This window comes from Sander lucioperca, chromosome 15, assembly GCF_008315115.2.
Source record: "Sander lucioperca isolate FBNREF2018 chromosome 15, SLUC_FBN_1.2, whole genome shotgun sequence".
NCBI classification, from domain to species: Eukaryota; Metazoa; Chordata; class Actinopteri; order Perciformes; family Percidae; genus Sander; species Sander lucioperca.
This window is the reverse complement of record NC_050187.1, coordinates 13,968,386-13,988,071: the sequence shown is the minus strand read 5'-3', so window position 1 is coordinate 13,988,071 and position 19,686 is coordinate 13,968,386. Positions and strand designations below refer to the sequence as shown.

The window sequence follows — 19,686 nt, the reverse complement described above, 5'->3', positions numbered from 1 at the left end:
CTAAGAAAGCGTGAGAGCTGTCAGCGAGGGAGAAGGCGTTTTGTTCTCCAAAGAGAAACAGAAACAGAGATTAGTTATGGCAATATGCCTCGGTGAGGAATCCAGATGGTGCAGCCACGGTGTGTATGTAGAGTAAAAAAGACAGAGGTAGCCTCTGAATGTAAGAGGATGCTTGAGATTTCTGCTTTGAAACACAAACTTGACTCTGCTCTTAAACTATCTTTTCAAACATGACCTGTTAAAGGAGGTTTAGTCATTCACTTGTCTCAGCTCAACCTATCCAAAGTGTTTTGTACTGTCTCGCAATAAGCCCTGACTTAGTAGCTTTCGCCTGGTCAGGAAAAACTTGCGGACTATGGTCTAGAGTAAAAAATAAACACTGGACTCGAGTTATGTCTGCTGCCTTCCTTTTAACCAACACACCAAGGTAGATTAAATAACCGGAATGGAAATAAGACTGCAATAACATAGGCAGGACGGCTATCACATTAAGTCTCCAGCCAGGTCTAGCTGCAAACTCTTTCATCTCTGTGTCTTTCTTCTTATGCATTTGTTTGTATAGTGAGTTTAGGATTGGGTCTAAATGAAACTGATGTCCCAGATGACAAAACGTGTGTATTTTCTCCCTTCTTCTTTAAAAATGTAATAGAGTAATAGAGCATTTAAAGATCAGAATATAATAAAAATATAAAACTTAAAAAAAAAAAAAAAAAAAAGAATCTCATAATTCAAAAATCACAATGAAAAAAATGTACATTTAGAAGGTGACAAATTCTTTCCCTTTCCGCTTTGTCATCAGGTTTCCTTTGCCTAGACCTCCATGGGAAACTGACTAAACTGTCAGTAACTCCGTCGCGGCTCACATCATTGAACACTTTGGCCTGAACGCTACATTTCCTCCCTGGCTGAAGGGTTAGTCTCCTCAGCCGAGTCTAGCCACTTTAATGTGAAACAGCAGCAGCTGCTTTTTGTTCTCCTTGTCTTCCTCTCTTGACATAATGTATAGTTCTGGGAGGGGGGGTATTGAAATTGTTTTTCTCTTTCTGCACTGCAATAACATTCGAGGCTACAGAGATTAGGGATCGGTCCCAGTTGGCTGCGTCGTAGGTGTCATATTTTACAGTGCCAAGTCTGGATTCAGATACATGTGTGGATGGGATGTTGATTTATCTAAGCTATCAAGATTCATTTTTAGAGTTTATCCCCGTCAGATAAACTCTAGTGCCCTTTCATCGACAACACCCGTCATGTTACAAACATGTTCATTTCAATTTAAACTGGATGTTATTTAACACCAATAATAATGTAAAAGTGGATATTATTTTTCACGATAATGTTTTGATACAATTGAACGGTCAATATTTAGGTCAGTTTGATCAGGTTTGCAGTGGCAGAAGCTGGACATTTCAACCATGTATCCATTAGTTTTAACAAACTATTCCAACTGTTAATCCAAAGTTCAGCAATCTATTTAAATCATATACTTTTAGCAGAGTCTTTAAACTGTATCCATTATTTAGCTATATATTTATTACCATATATCCATCACTTGGAGCTAACTATTTATATCTTTTCAAAATTACTTATAAATAGCTAAAGTTTAATGTTTAGACTTCTCTGCTTGCTTGCTAAACAATCACAACATATAGTAGTCCATATGTGTTTTAAAAAAAATAATAATTGTTGAGCTACTCTACAATCTTTACACGTATCCTGGCAACTGCAGACATACCCCCTGGGGTACGAGTACTGCCAGTTGCTGAAAACCCCCAAATTATCAATTATTCTATATGTTGATTTATTTTTCTGGAATATGTGACTGTATTATATTCCCCTCCTGTCTACCTCCCTCCATCCCTCCCTCTTCACTCTATGACTCCTTCATCTGCCTTCTCTACTCCCACTCCCTCTTGGGTGCTACATATTGTGGTCCGGGGAAGAGCACTCTCTTTGTTTCTGCAGTAATTGGATGAGATGAGCTGAGCTGTGTCAGTGTCCCCATCACCTCCTCCTCAGCAGGGTGCAGGAAGAGGGAGGGAGCGGGGTACAGAGAGAGAGAAAGTAGCGAGGGAGAATGGAGTGCTCCCGCTGCCAGGGACTCTGATTAGGCAGAGAAGACGGCCATTATCCCAGTATAGTCAGAACAGGCAACACCAGAGGGGGGTCGGTGTGGCACACTGGAAAGGTTATCATGACTGTAGGGGTTTCATTAGAATGAACAAATCACTGCTTTACATGGCTCAATGGAGATGTCCAAAAGAGACAACGTCTAGGACAGGAACAAAGTCAGAGTGTTGCCTTGTCATCTAAATGGAGATGAAAGCGAAGCCGTGAATTCATTGGACTAAAATGCTCCGTTTATATGAATGCAAATAACGGAACACAACAGCCCCTCAAAGTGATACTGCCGCTCTTCTCTAAATGAGTTCAAAGATTTCATCTCAAAGGATTGGATCTTTTGAGCGGCATGATGTTTGATTGCAATCTTTGCTCTGCCTAGCTTTCTGAAAAAACCTTGAATAGAAAGCATAACTTCCAAAAGTGTTTTAAAAGCATCATTTTGTTCATTTGTTTAATCATTTTTTGCATTCACTTACTTTTTTGCACCACTGTCAATAATGCTGCTGTGACTTGATCTTTTACTTAAAGGAACACGCCGACTTATTGGGACTTTAGCTTATTCACCGTATCCCCCAGAGTTAGATAAGTCCATACATACCCTTCTCATCTCCGTGCGTGTTGTAACTCTGTCTGACGCACCCACCGCTAGCCTGGTTAGCACAGATCCTGGGGGTAACTTCTAACCGTATACATACTGGGAACTATATTCTCAGAAGGCGAAGCACTGCTACTTGGGTGGAGTGATTAGTGCAACACCTGAAAAGCACCGTTGTTACTCTCTGATCCTCACCACGGGGCTTCTCAGGTACTGCGAGCAAATCACTCCGCCCAAGTAGCAGTGCTTCGCCTTTCTGAGAATATAGTTCCCAGTTTGTATACGGTTAGAAGATGGCTGTCTCATGTGACCTTGTTATTTGTACACCCTGTGACTATACAAATCACAACATGTAAATAGGAACATGTTGGCGTTATTTTGTCACTTATTGGGAGCAGTAGGCTAGATGGAACCGGTTACCTCCAGGATCTGGGCTAAGCTAGGCTAGCGGTGGGTGCGTCAGACAGAGTTACAACATGCATGGAGATGAGAAGGGCATGTATGGACTTATCTAACTCTGGGGGATACGGTGAATAAGCTAAAGTCCCAATAAGTTGCCGTGTTCCTTTAATTATTTTAATTGTTAGTTGGTATCTGTGTAAGGCTTACTACTGCTTTAATTTTAGTCTTATTGTGCATATTGTAGGTGGTAAAGGTGTCAAAACCTTTTTTGGACACATACTAACCCAAATGTAGTGTGTTCTTTTACAGGTGGATAAAGGAAATGTTGTTTACAGGGATACTTTGCCTATTTTAAACCAGTTCTGTGTCATCTTTGTGTGTGCAGTATGTTTAAATGAACGGTGTGTGGCTTGTCTCCGTGGAGCTAGTGCATGGAAGAGTGGATCTCGGCAGACCTCTGTGCCGCATGTCACATCATCTGGCGATTACCTCTGCGGGGAGCTTCATGCACTAGTGCCACGGGCAGAAACCAAACACTGTTCATCTAAACACACTGCCATGACACATAGCTGGATTTAAATTGGCAAAACATCTCTTTAAGCTCTTGCAGTGTTCCTTTAATATGTGTGGATTAGAGGGCGGATCGGGCCGCATTTTTCTGTCCGAGCCCAGCCCGCGTCCGACAGAGAAGTAACTGAACCCGACCTGAGCCCGACAGGCATTAAGATATTTATGTCCGAGCCCGACCCGAGCCTGACACAGTTAAAATCAAATTTTTTTCTCATACTAATGACACATGTACGTTTGTTTGTGTGGAAAGCCCACTTTTATTAAACAACTGTAGGAAGACATTCAGAAATGTCAACAGATGAGCGCATCAGTGCACACGGGGCAACAAGCGCACGTTAACACAGGCGCGCAGTTGGCTACCTACATAATAAGCCGTTTTAAATTTAAAATGTTCAACGCCTTATCGCGCTGACGTGACCGAGCCCGACCCAAACCTGAACATCATTTCCAAATATCTGTCCAAAACTTCTTTCATTATGTAAATTCATAGTCTTTTGAAGTCCAGCGTTACCTGGACCCGTCTGGCAACTTCCTATCGAAGGAGGTGCTTCGTGGGATAGCTGCTTGGTGCTGCTGGAGGATCTGCTGGCACTGCAGGCGATCAGGGCCCTGCGTGGGTGAGCCCCGGGATAGCGGTGGCGCAGCAGCTGTGGGCACCCGATGCCAGGTGGTGTTTCTCCTGAAGGGTGTCTTGTACTCGCAGGGTGTACCCTCGCTGTCGACTTTGTACTCCACCATGGGTATGCGGTAAAGCTCGGAACAGCCCCTGAGAGGGAAGGGGGATGTGGAAGGAAACAAAGAAGGAGGTCAAGGTCAGCAATGACGCAGGGATGAAAAGGAGACTAACATCCCAGTTGCATTCCTTCCAATTCGTCACTACTAGTGACTTCTTTCACATTCACATCACGTCGTCATTTTTCCATTAATAATATAAAATATTGATCATTGCAGCTTTAATCTGATGACAATCTTACAACTGCCTGAGAAGCTCCAGTAATTACAATGGAGAACACAGTTGATTAATCATGGAACAAAGAATTTTAATGTAATAAATCACATTATTTCACAATATTACTTCAGCATTGTGCATATATCTACAATTACAATTCATTCTTGAGGTCTTGAGGATGTAATAAATCATAAAAATAAGAGTTTAAAAGCTCAATTTACATTCAATATTAGTCATTAAATCCACATTACAATGTTATTAGTAATGTAAAAACGTTATACTTTACACTACATTGCATGTTTTATCATGTTTTGCCCATAAAAATGAGAATTTCATAACATTTTTCAAAATTTTCAGTTGTTACGATACTTTACTGTACAAGACAACTGACCCTGGTGTCCTCTGTAAAAACCTGGCGGAGAGGAGTCATTCATCCATTACCATGACTACACCAAAAAAGAAATAATTAGCCAGAGGCAGACATCTAAATATAGTGTGTCCATGTGCAGGCATGTGTGTGCCAGCAAACAACACACAGATACATCAGGCACATAGAAAAAAGTGGAAAACACTTTGCCTATTTTAATACAGCCGAAAATCTCAGCTTGCCACTTAATCAGATCCAAGTCTCCCCTGAGAAGCACTACACAGGAGGCTTTTCCCTCCCTCACTCTCCATCCCATTACTGCTAACAACACTGAGGATCTCTGGGATGGACAAGGCCTGTGATGCCATTTCATGCAACATTAATCTTTGGTGCTGGGCAGAGGCTTGGTGTGTGTGTTTGGAAGGACGAGGGGTTTACAGGGTGGTGGGTCCGGGTTAAACAGCCTGGATGCTCTGCTAGCTCTCCAAAAACATCTCAAGCATGAACCTAATGATTACACTGCCCTCCCCCTCTAAAGTCCATATTACAGAATCCACTGGGGGATGGAAAGCTGTGTATACTTTGCTGTGGTCATACATGTACACACAGTGGAGCTTGAAGAGGGTGCGCTGGCTGATTGCAAAGTCTGCGGTGGAGGGGGAAATAATCCCTCTCATCAAACTGGGCCATGGGTGGCTGGGCTGTTTACATCTGCCTCCCACTGGAGCAGTGGGTGTTATAAAGATCTAACTAGAAGAGCATCCCTCGCTTCTTCCTCGTCTACCATGTTTCTCACATCTGGTCAATGTCACCGGCTAGCTGGCCTCATTCACGATGAAAGACTGTCCATGGTATGCTCCACATCCTCCACACTTTACATTATTTATTTACTATATATACAGTATATGTATGTACGAGAGAGTGAGAGTAATGAGTGGCATTACAGCATCAGAAGATCAGAGATGTCCATAAAAGAAAAAGGAATTTATCTTGTTGGGTGAAGCTACAGTACTGTATGTGTATGAGGAGAACGGCGATTAAACAGATTTAATCATTATCCCATTAATCATTATATTATGTAAAACCTGAGGTCTGTCAATCATTTTTTGTGTTATGTCAGAAAACAATAGTGCTGCAAACACACTCATTACCTTGATTCACTGTGTGCGTTTGTGTCTGTGTGGTCCAGTCAGGTTGCCACACATCATTACTCTCTGAATAGGCTAAACCTAGCTAACAGCTTGTCAACAGGAAAGGTCTCAGCCGTTGTCCCTGTTCTCTGCTTTTTGCACCAGAATGAGCAAGAGCTGACGATGTGAATTTCTCTTATGACCCTCATAGTCTCCCTCAGAGCCCTTGCAAGCAATAGCTGCAAATGGAAATACGCATCATATTGATCTGATGTATGTGGAATGTGATTCTTGTTTGTAATTTATAGAGGGAATCGGACTCACTGTGTATAAATCATAATGAAACAGCAGGAAACGGATGTTTGGTAATAGTTAAACCTGAGCTGTAGGCTGCTGGTGGAGGATACCCATCCAGCCAGCGATAAGGGGAGAAGGAAGCCAGGAACTAATATAATACTGTCTGCTTCCTCTTGATTTCCACCAAGAACTGGTGCTGCAGGGGTTATACATTATACCACAATAGCCTACATGAGCTTATAGGAGAACATCTACAACTTAAAACCAACATCCAGTCCGCTAAAAATACAGCTACTGTATGTCTGACTTGTTGGAGGAAATCATTTGACAACACAATTGCCACAACTTGACGTGACATTACTAAAATAACATCATTGCTCATTGAAAATAAAATAAAAGAGTCTGTGGCCAGTTGGAGGTGAACAATACGCTCCTTCAGCCATTGGCTCTTAACAAATTACAATAGACCAGTATGACAACAGGACCTTAGACCTCAGAGAGCTGTCACTCTAATGACATGGCTAGCGACTGAGCAACGAGCTAATCCATTCCCACAGTCAAGAGTCCATGTCACAGCAAAAAGCCACAGAGGTTGTGCCCTCCATCGGACCTTTGCAGAACAGTGTCAGGACTCAGGAGGTTCATTAAATAAGGTGTACGGAAAAGTGTATAGGATTGCAAAAAAGAGAGGGAAAAGGCCCTTTTCAGTGATTTCTTTGCAAACCGATCTAAAGGAAAGAACGCCTCCTGTGAAGAATGTGAGGGGATTAAGCCGAGCAATTTGTGATGCAGGTTCTCTGAGTTTTGGTTTAGCAGTGGTCACTTTCACAGGGTGTCAGCATGGGAAGTGAGAAAGCCGGCTTAACTTCAGTCCAGAGGGAAATCCTTGATGACAAGTCCGATGACACTTCAAAGGAAAGGTCACAAGTGGCCATCTGAATGTCACAGGCAATACTTATTATCAGCAGGGGGGCTTATGCAGGTTGAACCCACTTCAAATCGGGTTACCCGCCATTTTTAAACATAAATCTTTGCGATAAAAACCTAAAATGTACAATATGTTCTAATAAAATACATAGGCTAAAACTCTGAAAATAGTATTTTTTTTTTGGTTCGGTTACAGTTTGTGTGTCTTGTAGTAATCATCCCCTTTAGTCCACATTGTACTGATCTTTGTTTACTCTTCCATCTCTGATGACCATATACCAAAACATACAATCATTGCCATGTTCTGTACATTGCATTCCTGTTTCAAAGAGCTAATCTTTTTCATCTTTTCCTCATTAGTTTGATCCAAGGCTAACATGTTGAACTTGTTTAAAGCTTTTCAAAGTGATGATGGAAAGCCTCTGGTACTGCACTGGGCCAAAACCACATCCTTCCTCCAGTGTAAATAAATACAGTACTATAGGTACGACTAATATTAGAGCTATAATCCATAGGCTTCAGGCTAAGCCGGGTAAACCCGTTTAGGGTATAAACAGCTTTAGGAGATTTGCTGCAAAACAGTGCTACAATGTTGCCTTAATGTCCATTTTGTTTTTTATAAAATATGTTAGCAATCAGATTACACCATCAGTCCTCAATGAATCTGGAGGAATCACAAAATAAAGAAGACTAAATGACATTCTGACAGTTTAAAAACAGTACAGAGAAAACACACATCTTCAAGGCCCAACATGTGCTTATGAAAACATTTTTCCTTGTCATGGTAGCAGTGTGGAGCCAGGGCACATTGTCTGGAGGTCATGAGACTCTTGTCCATTGTTGTTAGACTAACCCCCATCTCTCTGGCCACAGGGGACTGACTGACTGGGCCCCCTGCTGAATTCCTTTCCTTTGAGATAATAGTTGAGAAACTGGAGTACTTATTGTTGACTGCAACACTTTAGCAACTCAAAGACGCAGCAGCGAAAAGAGTTGAGAGCCCTCGAGATTCTTCACTTGACCTCTCACCTCTTGATGTCTTGGGAGAAAATTCACAGGACCCGAGACGGAGCCTTTTGGGTGTCATGGGACGATTATGAGAAAGTGGGTTAAAGTTAGAGAGGGAAATCTCCCAGTAGAGCTCAACAGCTCTGACCAGTTTAGTCTTCCACTGTCAGATGCATCTGCTAGCAACACCATATATTAGTCAAGCCCACTGAATTATGCTCATACCACCCATTATGGACTGCAGCATGATATAATGCATACTTTCGGGCACAATGCTATAAAGCATTTGTATTTTTTTAAACCATATTTTATTGGCTGTCTAAAGTACCTTCACAGGCTTCGGTGGTGTTAGTGAAACTGAGCCAGATTAGAGATGGTCCGATACCATTTTTTACTTCCCGATACCGATTCTGATACCTGAACTTGCGTATCGGCCGATACTGAGTTCCGATCCGATACCAGTGTGTCATATATTTATTATGTTTTAACAACTGTATACTACTATCCCTGTATGGATGTGATATGATTTCTATATCTTTGTTGTCGGTCTGGCTCAGGTTAAACTCTTTGTGAAACATGAACAAACACAAACAATGAACGCCACAGAACTTTCTTTTATTATGCAGTTTGACAGTCAGTTATAACGGAAAAAAAAGAACATAAATAAACTACTTTAACGTAGATTTTCTTTAGGGCTTTATTATGTGGTATCGGATCGGTGCATGAACTCCAGTACTTCCCGATACCGATACCAGCGTTTTAGGCAGTATCTAAACAACATCTCAACATATCTAAGCCAGATGTCTCACAAATACTCTGTCAAAAGCTTTCCTTACAGAATCCTCCATCCTGTGTGTAACCCATATCTCCACAGACACGCGTCTGTCGACAGAGAATCAGTTTTGGAAGATGTTTGTTTTGTCTGCTTTTGGCTTCCCTGAACTGCTATTACGACTGTATCATCATGTATCATCACAGCTCATGGTAAGAGGATTAGATGTCTTTTCTGCCGGAGAGGCTGCTGTGTTGGATTCACGGACGAGACATGTTCGCCCACCATCTGGGGGAGCAAATATGTTACTACTCTGTTGCCAGACCAGAACAAAAAAGTTGAAACACAGTTGAACACGTGCCTACTATGTAGTCTTTGACATAATGACACATATATATATAGACAGCTGTTTAAAAATCCTATTTATACACGATTTCAGCAAGGCTGCCATCAATGTCATGTTCCAAAAATATGCATTACACTTAATCTTTTATATTTAACAGTCATCTAAAATCCCAACTCCACCAGAGAGATATTAAAATTCTTCAGTGATCAACACATCTGTTTCAAAAATGCAGCTAACAATTATTTTCACTGTCGATGAATTGGTCTATTATTTTAATAAAAGTTGTTCGGTCTATAAAATGTCAGAAAATGGTGAAAAATGCCGATCAGTGTTTCCCAAAGCCCAAGATGACGCCCTCACATGTCTTGTTTTGTCCACAACTCAAAAGATATTCAGTTTACTGTCATAGAGGAGTAAAAAACCCAGAAAATATTCACATTTAAGAAGCTGGAATCAGAGAATTTTCACTTTTTTATTTAACAAAATCACTCAACCAGATTACTCGATTATCAAAATAGTTGGGTGACTAATTTAATAGTTGACAGCTAATCGATTAATTGATTAATCTTTGCATCTCTAGTCCACAGATTTTTAATTTGAATGATTAGCAAACAATGTTAGCATTACCTCGAACATCATAAACAGAAAATGGGATTAAGTGGAGGTATTTTCTCTGCACTCTGTCTTATCATTTTGCTCTGGTTATCTGTGACAAAGTGGAAAAAAACATTCGTTGGTACACGAATCTGTCAGCCTGAAGCACAACCAAAACAAAGATGTCGAAAATGTGAGTGGGAAAGAGTGATGGCTATGATTTCACAGAACTGTCCGTCTCTCACAGAGAAAACAAGCAGAACGAGCATTTTACACAGACCATGTGTCCCTAAAAAGCCAAACACTCCCACCCTAATTGCTGAATAGAAGATAAGGCGAGGTTAGGAGGAGGAGAAAAAAAAAAAAAAAAAAAAGCAATCTGCAAATGTGAGCTATCAGACAATGGCAGCGAGAGTTGAGCCATTAATCAAAATGCTCCTCTCATTATCATTAGGGAGAAACGCTGACTGTCCGTGTCTGCATGACTCCACAGCCCTGCTGGAGATTTCTCTTGCAACAAAGCCACATCAATACAAAGACAGTCCCCTCTCCAGAGAAATCAGCGGAGAACATCAACCCTTGTGCAACAAAAACAGTATGTAAGCATTTCTTTATGCTAATCATCTCAAACATGAGCGCAAATGCCAAGTTAATTTACCCCAGCTGCATGGAAAAATGAGAAAAATAAACTACTCTTCTGTTATGCCTCATACATATTTGAGGAGCACCAGCTTCTCTATTTCACTAACCACAGGGGCCAAAATGTAAAGACATTAGGAAGTCTGCATATGTTTTGTAAGCATCCTCTGTCTGTAGTGTTGTTAGAAAGTGAAGTGAAAGGTGAGGAGTTACCTTCGGGGAGCGCCGTCTTCATGAGGCTGGATTATAACCACTTTGACGCTGACGGATGTGCGCAGCAGGTCAATCATTTGCTCGTGGGTGAGAGTAGCGACAGCCACCTTGCAGATCTCCACCAGTCGGCTGCCCTGCCTCAGCCCTGCCTTCCAGGCGAAGCCAAAGGGCTCCACGTCGGCCACGATGCCCTCAAAGTTGACGTGGAAACCGAGCTGGCCGAGGCTGTTCCGACGCAAAGTCATCTCTGACGTCTCGCAACCTCTCGTGGTGATCTGGAACCAGAATCAAAATCGATGTATTCATCATCTACAATAAAAGTATATTGATTTTGTCTTGATTGCACTGATCCAAAAACATAAAAGACACCAGAAACACTTTAGTAGAAAATTAAGTGTTTCATGAAATGGATGCAATCACACAGAGAAAACAAAACAAGCATGAGATGGACAGAGAAAGACTGGAAGTTGAGTGATTTTAATATCCCTTAATAGGAGCTTTCTAAGCTAATGCAGTATATTCCAACATCAGCCTTCAACAGTGTACAATTTCCATCTCTTCTAGTAGATGTGCGTGGGGGTTTTATTACACAAGAAACACATATGCACACACAAGAAAAATACTATTAAGAGTAGAGAAACATCCTGTCCTTGGGCCAAAGTGCACAAGCATGTTTGTTTGGAAAATTCAAAGAACCTCTCAAAATGGAAGTTAATAAGAGGGTACATGACAGAGCTAACTGGCTTAGAGCTGCATAGAGGCAGCTAAAACACACATTTACTGCACACACAAATACACACCAGTTTCTATGGACACCGACTACAGTGGCTCTGTGGGTGCTGTGTGGGCAATTAGGATCAACAAGTCCCCTGAAACACAGACCTGTCCATACAACTAAGTCTATTAACCAGAGCTTACTTCTATAAAAGGACAACATTTACTCATCAACACATAATCTGCATCCACTGGCAGCTGATGAACACAACATGATCTCTTCACCCTTTTTTTCTCACAATTCTACAGACTGCAGCCAGGGACTGGAGACTTCCTCAATGGATACTTGGCGGACAGTTGCTGCTTGTCAAATTGCGCGCTTGGAAGAAACTTAAACTTGGTTCTTGTCCAATCATGTACTCGCATGCAAATGAAGTTTGTCACTTTGCTCAGCGGTGGCTTAGCCTAAGCCTCTGCTTTATGCAATTCAGGTTCAACTGAAGTTCAGGCAACCCTCTTGGTTCAGCAGCAATGTTTCAGTAAAACACACCAAGACTAGACTGAACAGACATGAAATCTTGCAACTGCAGCCTATCTATATTCACCTCGATGACATGAAGTGACTGAGCTTATATATGCAGTGTGGGTAAACAGTGGGATTGGACAAGTTTTCTTGTGACACACTGGAAAGAAATTCACACTGCACCCAATGAGCTTTAATCACCCATCAGATTAGTCATGGTTCAGCTGTGGTTGACTGCCTCCATTTGCCTCCAAGTGGCAGCTGGCTTCAGGGACACATTAACTCCGACTATGGCCTGTCAACACTTCACCAGATTCTCACACTGGCAGAAATCCTACCCTGCTGTGTGAGAGGGGACCTGAGACAACAATGATGGATCTCATATAGTGAGACACAACCCTAAAACTTAACTATTTACTTAGAAAAGGACAAATTCTGTTGGTGAAATTAGTGAAAGTCACAGTCTCCGTTTTGCAATAAATACATGTTTATAGATTCAGTTTACAAAAAGAGACAAAACTGTTGGAGCACTTTGGTGAGATGAGCCACGATCTAAACAATCATTCTGCATTAAACATTAAGGGCAAACGAAATTGGAAATGAGAAGCCCAAAAGCTCTCTGGTGGGCAAAGTCTGGAAGGAAATGGCCTGTGCATGAAGAAGACATTGGCCAGGGTATTAGGGACCTGCCCTTTGTCAGAAATTCATTAGGCCTAAATAATAGCTTTCTAAATGCCTTCATCAACGCCCTTTATTCAGTCCATCCAGAAAATAATGGGCCCAGGTTCTCCTACGAATGGCCCAAATCTATAATGGCTGAATGTAGAAGGACACTCATTATCTCATAGGAGGGATTTGTGGCCTGTAAAGGTATTTTGATGAAAGATGGTGACGTGGATGTACATGTGTGTGTGGTGTGTGTGTGTGTGTGTGTGTGTGTGTGTGTCCTGCTGTCCACGCAGAGCCTAATGACGGGATCTAATGACCGGTTACATTAAACTACAACACTGTCCGAAAGAAACAAACAATATCAGCCTACTGTTGTCAAGTAGTGTTGCTGACGTTGGTCCTCAGTGAGAGGTCTGACAGTCAGAAGTAGCTTTGACACTGATGACACCGTCTGTAGTGGCATGTTTCACAGACATGACAAAACACTGTCATCCCACTGAGCTTCAAAGAACTGAAGCAGATTGGTAATCGAGTGACACCCGTCTCCTCCTGGGCTGAATATTTGTGAATCAATTTCTAAATCTAGGACGGTAGCTTCTAGTGGGATACGGCACAATTTTGCTTAATGGGGCAAGAGTAGCCAGAGCAAGACATTAATGTCAGCAGTTACTAATAAAGCATCAAAATGGTGCTGATTAGTACTGATTAATGAATTAGTTGATTGACAAAAAAATGTATCAACAACAAACATGGCAATCGATTCATCACTTTAGTGGTTGATTAAGCACAAAGCAGAAATGCTAGATATATAGGCGTACATTGAATGTTTTTGGATTTTGCCCATGATGTAAAGATGTCATCATGGGCAACAACTTTTTGGACATGTTATAGCATGCATAAACAATCAAAACAATTAAACAATAATGAAAAACTCATTTTTACAGCCTCTAAACTGATAGATTATACTGTAAAGCCCTTGTGGTATAGTACTCTTAGAAGCTGTATGTAACCCGTACGGACATGTACCTAAACACAAGATGTGTTTTGCTTTTCAACCGCAGGCAGTACTCTTAAAGGACAAATCTGGCGCAAAATGAACCTAGGGGTTAATAATAATGTGTACCGAGTCGACCGTTCTCTGGGATTTGTGTTCATGCTAATCGAATGTGACCAGTTTTAGCGCAAACCGCTAATTAGCTTATAACTGTAAAGTAATAAGAAATCACTATTTCTATACCACTAACAAGGCTCAAAATAGCACAAAAGATAGTTTATAAAGACAGTACCGTTCACTTATACATGCAGGCGGCATCTTGGGAAAACAGTCATGACAAGTCGAACGACAACATAGCTCAAGCACGGCGTTCGTCGTTCGACTGGTCGTGTCTGTTTTCCCAAGATGGCGCCTGCCTGTATACGTGAACGGTACTGTCTTTATAAACTATCTTTTTAATAAACTAACTGTGCACTTACCTACTCAATGCTTTGGTTTACATGTAGGGACCCTCATTATGCTACCGTGGAAGTGTGGTGCTATTTTGAGCCTTGTTAGTGATCTAAAAGTAGCGATTTCTTTTTACTTTACCCGTGCCCCGACGACTAGCGTTGTAAGCTAATTAGGTTAGGTTTGCGCTAAAACTGGTCACATTCGATTAGCATGAAAACAAATCCCAGAGAGTGGTCAACTCGGTACACATTATTATTAACCCCTAGGTTCATTTTGTGCCAGATTTATCCTTTAAATGTAGGCTATGCAGGGTCGTTAACCACAGAGCAGCGTGTTGTTTTTTCCTCCTGCATTGCTCGGACGTGTGAAAGAAAGCCTTAGACAGCCATGCGCTGAGAAACAAACTAAAAAAACCTTTTTCATTCCTCACTGCTACATCCAGCTTACAATGCACTACTCAACGGACTGCAGTCAGTGTGCTAGGAAAGCGGACTGCTTGGTGTAAACTGGGCTTAAGTAACAATTTTTGTCATTATCCAATAATGTCAGAAATATTTTGCAAAATGTTCATACTATTTGACACATTCAAAAAACCTTGTTTTATCAGACCAACAGTCTTAAAACCAAAGATTTTCAATTGGTCGCTTATCAAAACAGCTGTTACTGCTGTTTTTTACTATTACAAAAGAACTACTTGCCCGATTGTCATGAAACTTGGTGGAAGGGTGTAGCATGGGCAAAGGAAGAACCCTTTGAATTTTGGAGCGGATCTGAATCACAAGGCAGAAACAGAAATATATATATACTTCACTTTCGTTAAAATTGTGAGATAGGGCATTTGTGCAGCATTCATGTGGGGTTGGAATAATTGATAAAATGAGTTCCCTTCAGGGAAAATTCCCACTGCATTAACATTGTGAGATAGGGCATGCCTTGGTGGAGGTTTGCCCTCTCTGAGTGCCCTTCTATTTTTTTCTTTTATTTTGCTACTTTGCCTCTTCTATCACTCAAATCATAGCAGATACTGTGATTCGCTTTTATATCCTAGCCCTGCTGATGCATACAGCACATAAAGAAACACACACAATGTGGAAGACTGTCTGTACTTTGTTAAGGGAAACGAAATAAATAAGGCATGCAAGCCAAGATGACTTGTCTCATAAAAGCTGAACACGCGGCCACCCAGCTCAGCAACACCCTGGAGCGCAGGACAGTATCACAAAGCTTTTAGTTGTGCTCTCCCACTGGGCTCCTCTGTGTGTTACAGTGGGCATTCTGTTCACTCTGGTTCGCATTACATCACAGGTCCGGCAGCCTGTAAATCCTTCCAATGAAACACAATTCAAGTCCAACCTCTGGGACATTACCGACACCTTTGGGACAACGTATGCACGGTCAGCTTATACCCAAATGTGTCTACTGCTGCTGCTTCACTGTCTGTGTGAGTAACACAAATAGCCACCCACTTATTAATACTTATTCTGAGCTTTTCCTGTTAAATATCCCTCACAAATCCCATGGGTAAGTGGACAGTAAATGTGAGAGGATATTAGCATAGTGAATGAGGAAGCGTTGTCCTTTGACTAATCACATATGCTAATATATCCTGCTCTGTCCTTTCTTACAATGAGTTGAGTAGACGCTGAAAGACATCCGTGCCCTTTTAAGATTAATTATGTTAAATACTTCTTTGGGATCTTGGGCTTTTTGAGGTGGTTGGGATATGCAACATTTCTGTGCTCATGTGCACATTTACTTTTGCTTGGTTTAATTTCCTCCAAAAAAAAGTTCACTGCAATGATAATACAAAGTGTAATTACCTATCGTAATCCTCAGAAAAATGTTGTTGTGTTTTTCGCAGGAAGTGGATTGGTACTCCCATGTTGTTCGCTAAACCAATGACATGCTGGCTGGAGTCTATTGGAAATTTCGAGACTGTTGATGACATTGCCAAAGGGATTTGTGGAGGAGAGTATGCAGGCAGACAGGCAGAAATAAGGTCATGCACAGCTCAGGTTTGGATTTTGGGATTCAACCTTTTTTTTAAAGGAAACAAAGGGTTGCCTGATTAGAGGTTCAGTAAACAAACTTATCCAAATTAGAATAGGATAAGCAAGCCTACGTAGCAACACAAGGAGCGGAAACAAGGCATCGGATGCCAGTGTCCAGGCTGAGGAACCAGGTGTTTTGACCTAATTTGACACATTTTTTAGACATGCAGACCCCCAAAAAATTCCACAATGTAACCACAGAGCCACAGAGTTGTACAGGTGGCCAAGTTAGAACTACAAAATGGGGATGAGAGAAATTGGACTAAGTGGATAGCTCTCAATAGGAGTGAAGTAGTGAGGCCAAGTGTCCTCTATTCTTAGCCTGTCAGACCTAAAAAATGTGTCTGTTTTTCCTCTCCTCCCCTTAAAAACTGGGTTGGTGTCCTGTTTAAGCTACCTCCTTCTGTACCTGTGCCCAGACATTTGCAAAATCATATTATCACCAATCTGCCACTCCCATTAAATAAACCGTCTGCCGCAAGGAGTTGCTGTGGCTTTGTTTTTTAATTAAAAAGCTGTTTAATAATGGTTGATCCTGATAAAGCGCAGGACAACATCTGTACTTGTGTGACCTAAACGTTTAACTGTACACTTCTGCTGATTCTGTGTGATGAGCCAAAGAAAGCTATCAACATGAGGTCTATAATCCTCTCTGGACTCCAAAGATTTCACTTTACAGTTTCACACTCAAGTGACACTCTCGTCTCTGGACAAGCCAAAAAGGACCAGTCAGACAGGTTAGAGGAAAGTCAGAAAAAAACAAATACATTTTGGGTTAATTCTGTCAGGAATGCTGAGGAAAAAAGGCAGTGAAAGAAACACAAGGGGAAAAAAAATTAAATACCATAAGCTCAGCGTAGAGTTGCAACACATGAGACTTGACAGGATAGATATAGGTTAAACAAGCAACAGTTCTGCTGACATAATGATGGGAATAGAATAACAAGGCTTTGTGGTAAGTAGTAAAGCTGCAATGGTAAGAGCGATATTTGCAGAATGCATTGTTTCACCACAGAGCTACCACAACTATCCCAAAGTAAAATGCCTCACTGCACAATTTAAAGTAAAGACAGCCATTTTCCTTCACATGCCATGCAGCTTATGTGTGAAACATGGTCATAATAGATTTACTGGGCAATTCTGATGACAGACTGCTACCCAGTGTTTCATGGAAGTTACTTATAAGTCTCTTTTTAGGGAGGATATACTGGTGAACTCATTTGCAAAACAAGGAATGGCATTTTCATTACATATTGGGACTAAAACTACTCCAAGAAGGTTCATAAAAGACACGAAAAAGCTATTTAATCAGCGGTCAACAAAGCTGCAATAGCACTTGTTTGGATGTTAGCCATATTAGAGATAAGACAACAACAATTGTGCTTCCCCAGCAATGTAGAGCAAAGAGAAGACCGGCGCAAATGTTCTCTCTTCATTTCCAAAAGAGTGACCAAAGATGAATGCAGCACGCATAGGGAGATGCATACAGCCTAAATTCTTAGTTTGCTTTCCTGGCACACAAATCTGCCCTGTGGCTGAACAGGAAACGGTGTCATGAATATTTGGCTAGTGTTGATGCTCTCTTTTTCTTTCTTTTTTTTTTTTTTTTAAATCTGTCAGTGCATGTTTGTGTGTTACTGCCAACCTGGGCTGCACCTTGGCAGATCTATTAAAACCGTTTCGGACACACCCCTGGGTTGACGACTTGATTGTTTTTACTATAATATGCTAATTATATCAAAAATAAAGTGGATGCCAAACTAAGGCGAAAGCCTCAATTAGCCACAGAGAGCTCCTACAGAGAATAAATTACTCCATCTGTGAGGAAATGCAGTATTTTAAAACCTCTTTGTGTGGTGTGGTATGATTTGAGAAAACTGAAACTGAATACATAAAGTATGCTACAAAGGCTCAGATCATCTCCCCTATGGTCTAATCCAGAAGAGATTGAAACCTCTAAAATGACAGATTATTACAGTTGAGCCTTTAAGGATCTTACCTCTAGTCTTTGCACCATCTCCCTGATGTCTTCTCCGCAGTTGTCGTGGGCAGACAGCATGATACACTCCCCTCGCTCATAGAAGATCTTAATGCTCATAATCCCTGAGGTCCATCCAATGACGTCACGACAAGAGCAGTTGAAGACCACATTTTTGGATTCCTCCTCGATGAGGACAATAAACTCATTGGATATGCCGAGCAAGCAGTCCACGTCCATCGACTGGCCAAAGTCCCGTGCACGGACGCTCCAGGTGATGGCGCCAACACTGAACAGATGTGCGTCCTTCCTGGGTTTCACCTTCTCCTTCTTCTTGGCTCCGAGGGTGATGAAGCTGAATTTGACAGCGGAGTCAATAGTGGCTGTGCTAACAAAGTTCTCAGCCAGGTCCTTCAGGTACTCCTGCCGCGTACGAGTCGCCATGGCTCGGAACTTCTCTGACTTGTGCGCGGCGTTTTCTCCGTTGATGACCTTGGCGAGCAGGAAGTCCCTGAATACTGCTGACTTTGGGAAAGTTACAGACTTGGGAATAGGGGGGCCGAACGGAGGCACGTCTTTAGATCTGGACACGGCCACGCTGGAAAACAGGATGGAATCAATAAATCAAAAGCAGTGGTGACTTTTGAGAGAGTGTAAAAAGGTGAACAGGTATTAAAATGTGCATATAACGAGCAGCCATTTGAAGAGTGTTGAAATTATATGGCTTTCAGGGAAATTATTTCTGGTGGAAAGACTGAGAGGAGCTCAGACTAATCTTGCTCTGTTCAACAAATGCTATGTTATTAACAAGAGTCGTCTTGACTTCAGAAACACTTGTAGAGTCGTAAGTCATAATTTCAAGGTGTCTCTGAAGATAATAACCGTATCATCACTGAACAGATCAAAAGAGCCTTGTGATTCCTGCACATTACGATACAGTCATGACAGAAACCACAGAAAGCACTCAGCTATTATTATTATTCTCTCTTAAAAGTTCATGTAGAATCATTTGGCATGAAGACATTTATGCAAAGCACACCAAAAGATAAACACATTCCTCTAAATTGTCTTGAGGATATTAGTTTGCTTCTTATCTCATGGCAAGGCACTCTAATGACTGGTGGACTGGTGACTCAAAGCCACCAAATCCAGATGTTACGATTTTACCCTCTCCTCTCCTTTTTCAGCAGCCTGAGTAAAATAGCTTTAAGAGAGCCTTGCAGGCGTGGTGCACGCTTGTTCCATTTACCTGTAGCAGACGTTATCAGTGCAGGGGTTGTGGACCTTGACGATGACAAACACATGCTGGAAATGAGAGCGGATGTGTTTGGGAGTGAAAGGAAGGGCCCCGGGCTCCTGGAATACTATGGTGAC

General features: G+C 41.6%; 1 protein-coding gene across 6 annotated transcripts in view; it reads right to left on the bottom strand.

Annotated features, from left to right (window-relative positions):
• LOC116039339 (signal-induced proliferation-associated 1-like protein 2) overlaps positions 1 to 19,686 on the bottom strand; it is a 92,861-nt gene that overhangs the window by 21,680 nt on the left and 51,495 nt on the right. For all 6 annotated transcript variants that reach the window (XM_035992009.1, XM_031284084.2, XM_035992007.1 and 3 more), the window contains exons 7-10: positions 19,562 to 19,686; positions 18,334 to 18,910; positions 10,931 to 11,205; positions 4,200 to 4,454 (exon numbers count right to left, since the gene is read on the bottom strand). The exon at positions 19,562 to 19,686 is cut by the window's right edge and continues 33 nt beyond it. In XM_035992009.1, the coding sequence (XP_035847902.1) occupies positions 4,200 to 4,454; positions 10,931 to 11,205; positions 18,334 to 18,910; positions 19,562 to 19,686 (1,232 nt within the window). The remainder of the gene's footprint in view (positions 1 to 4,199; positions 4,455 to 10,930; positions 11,206 to 18,333; positions 18,911 to 19,561) is intronic.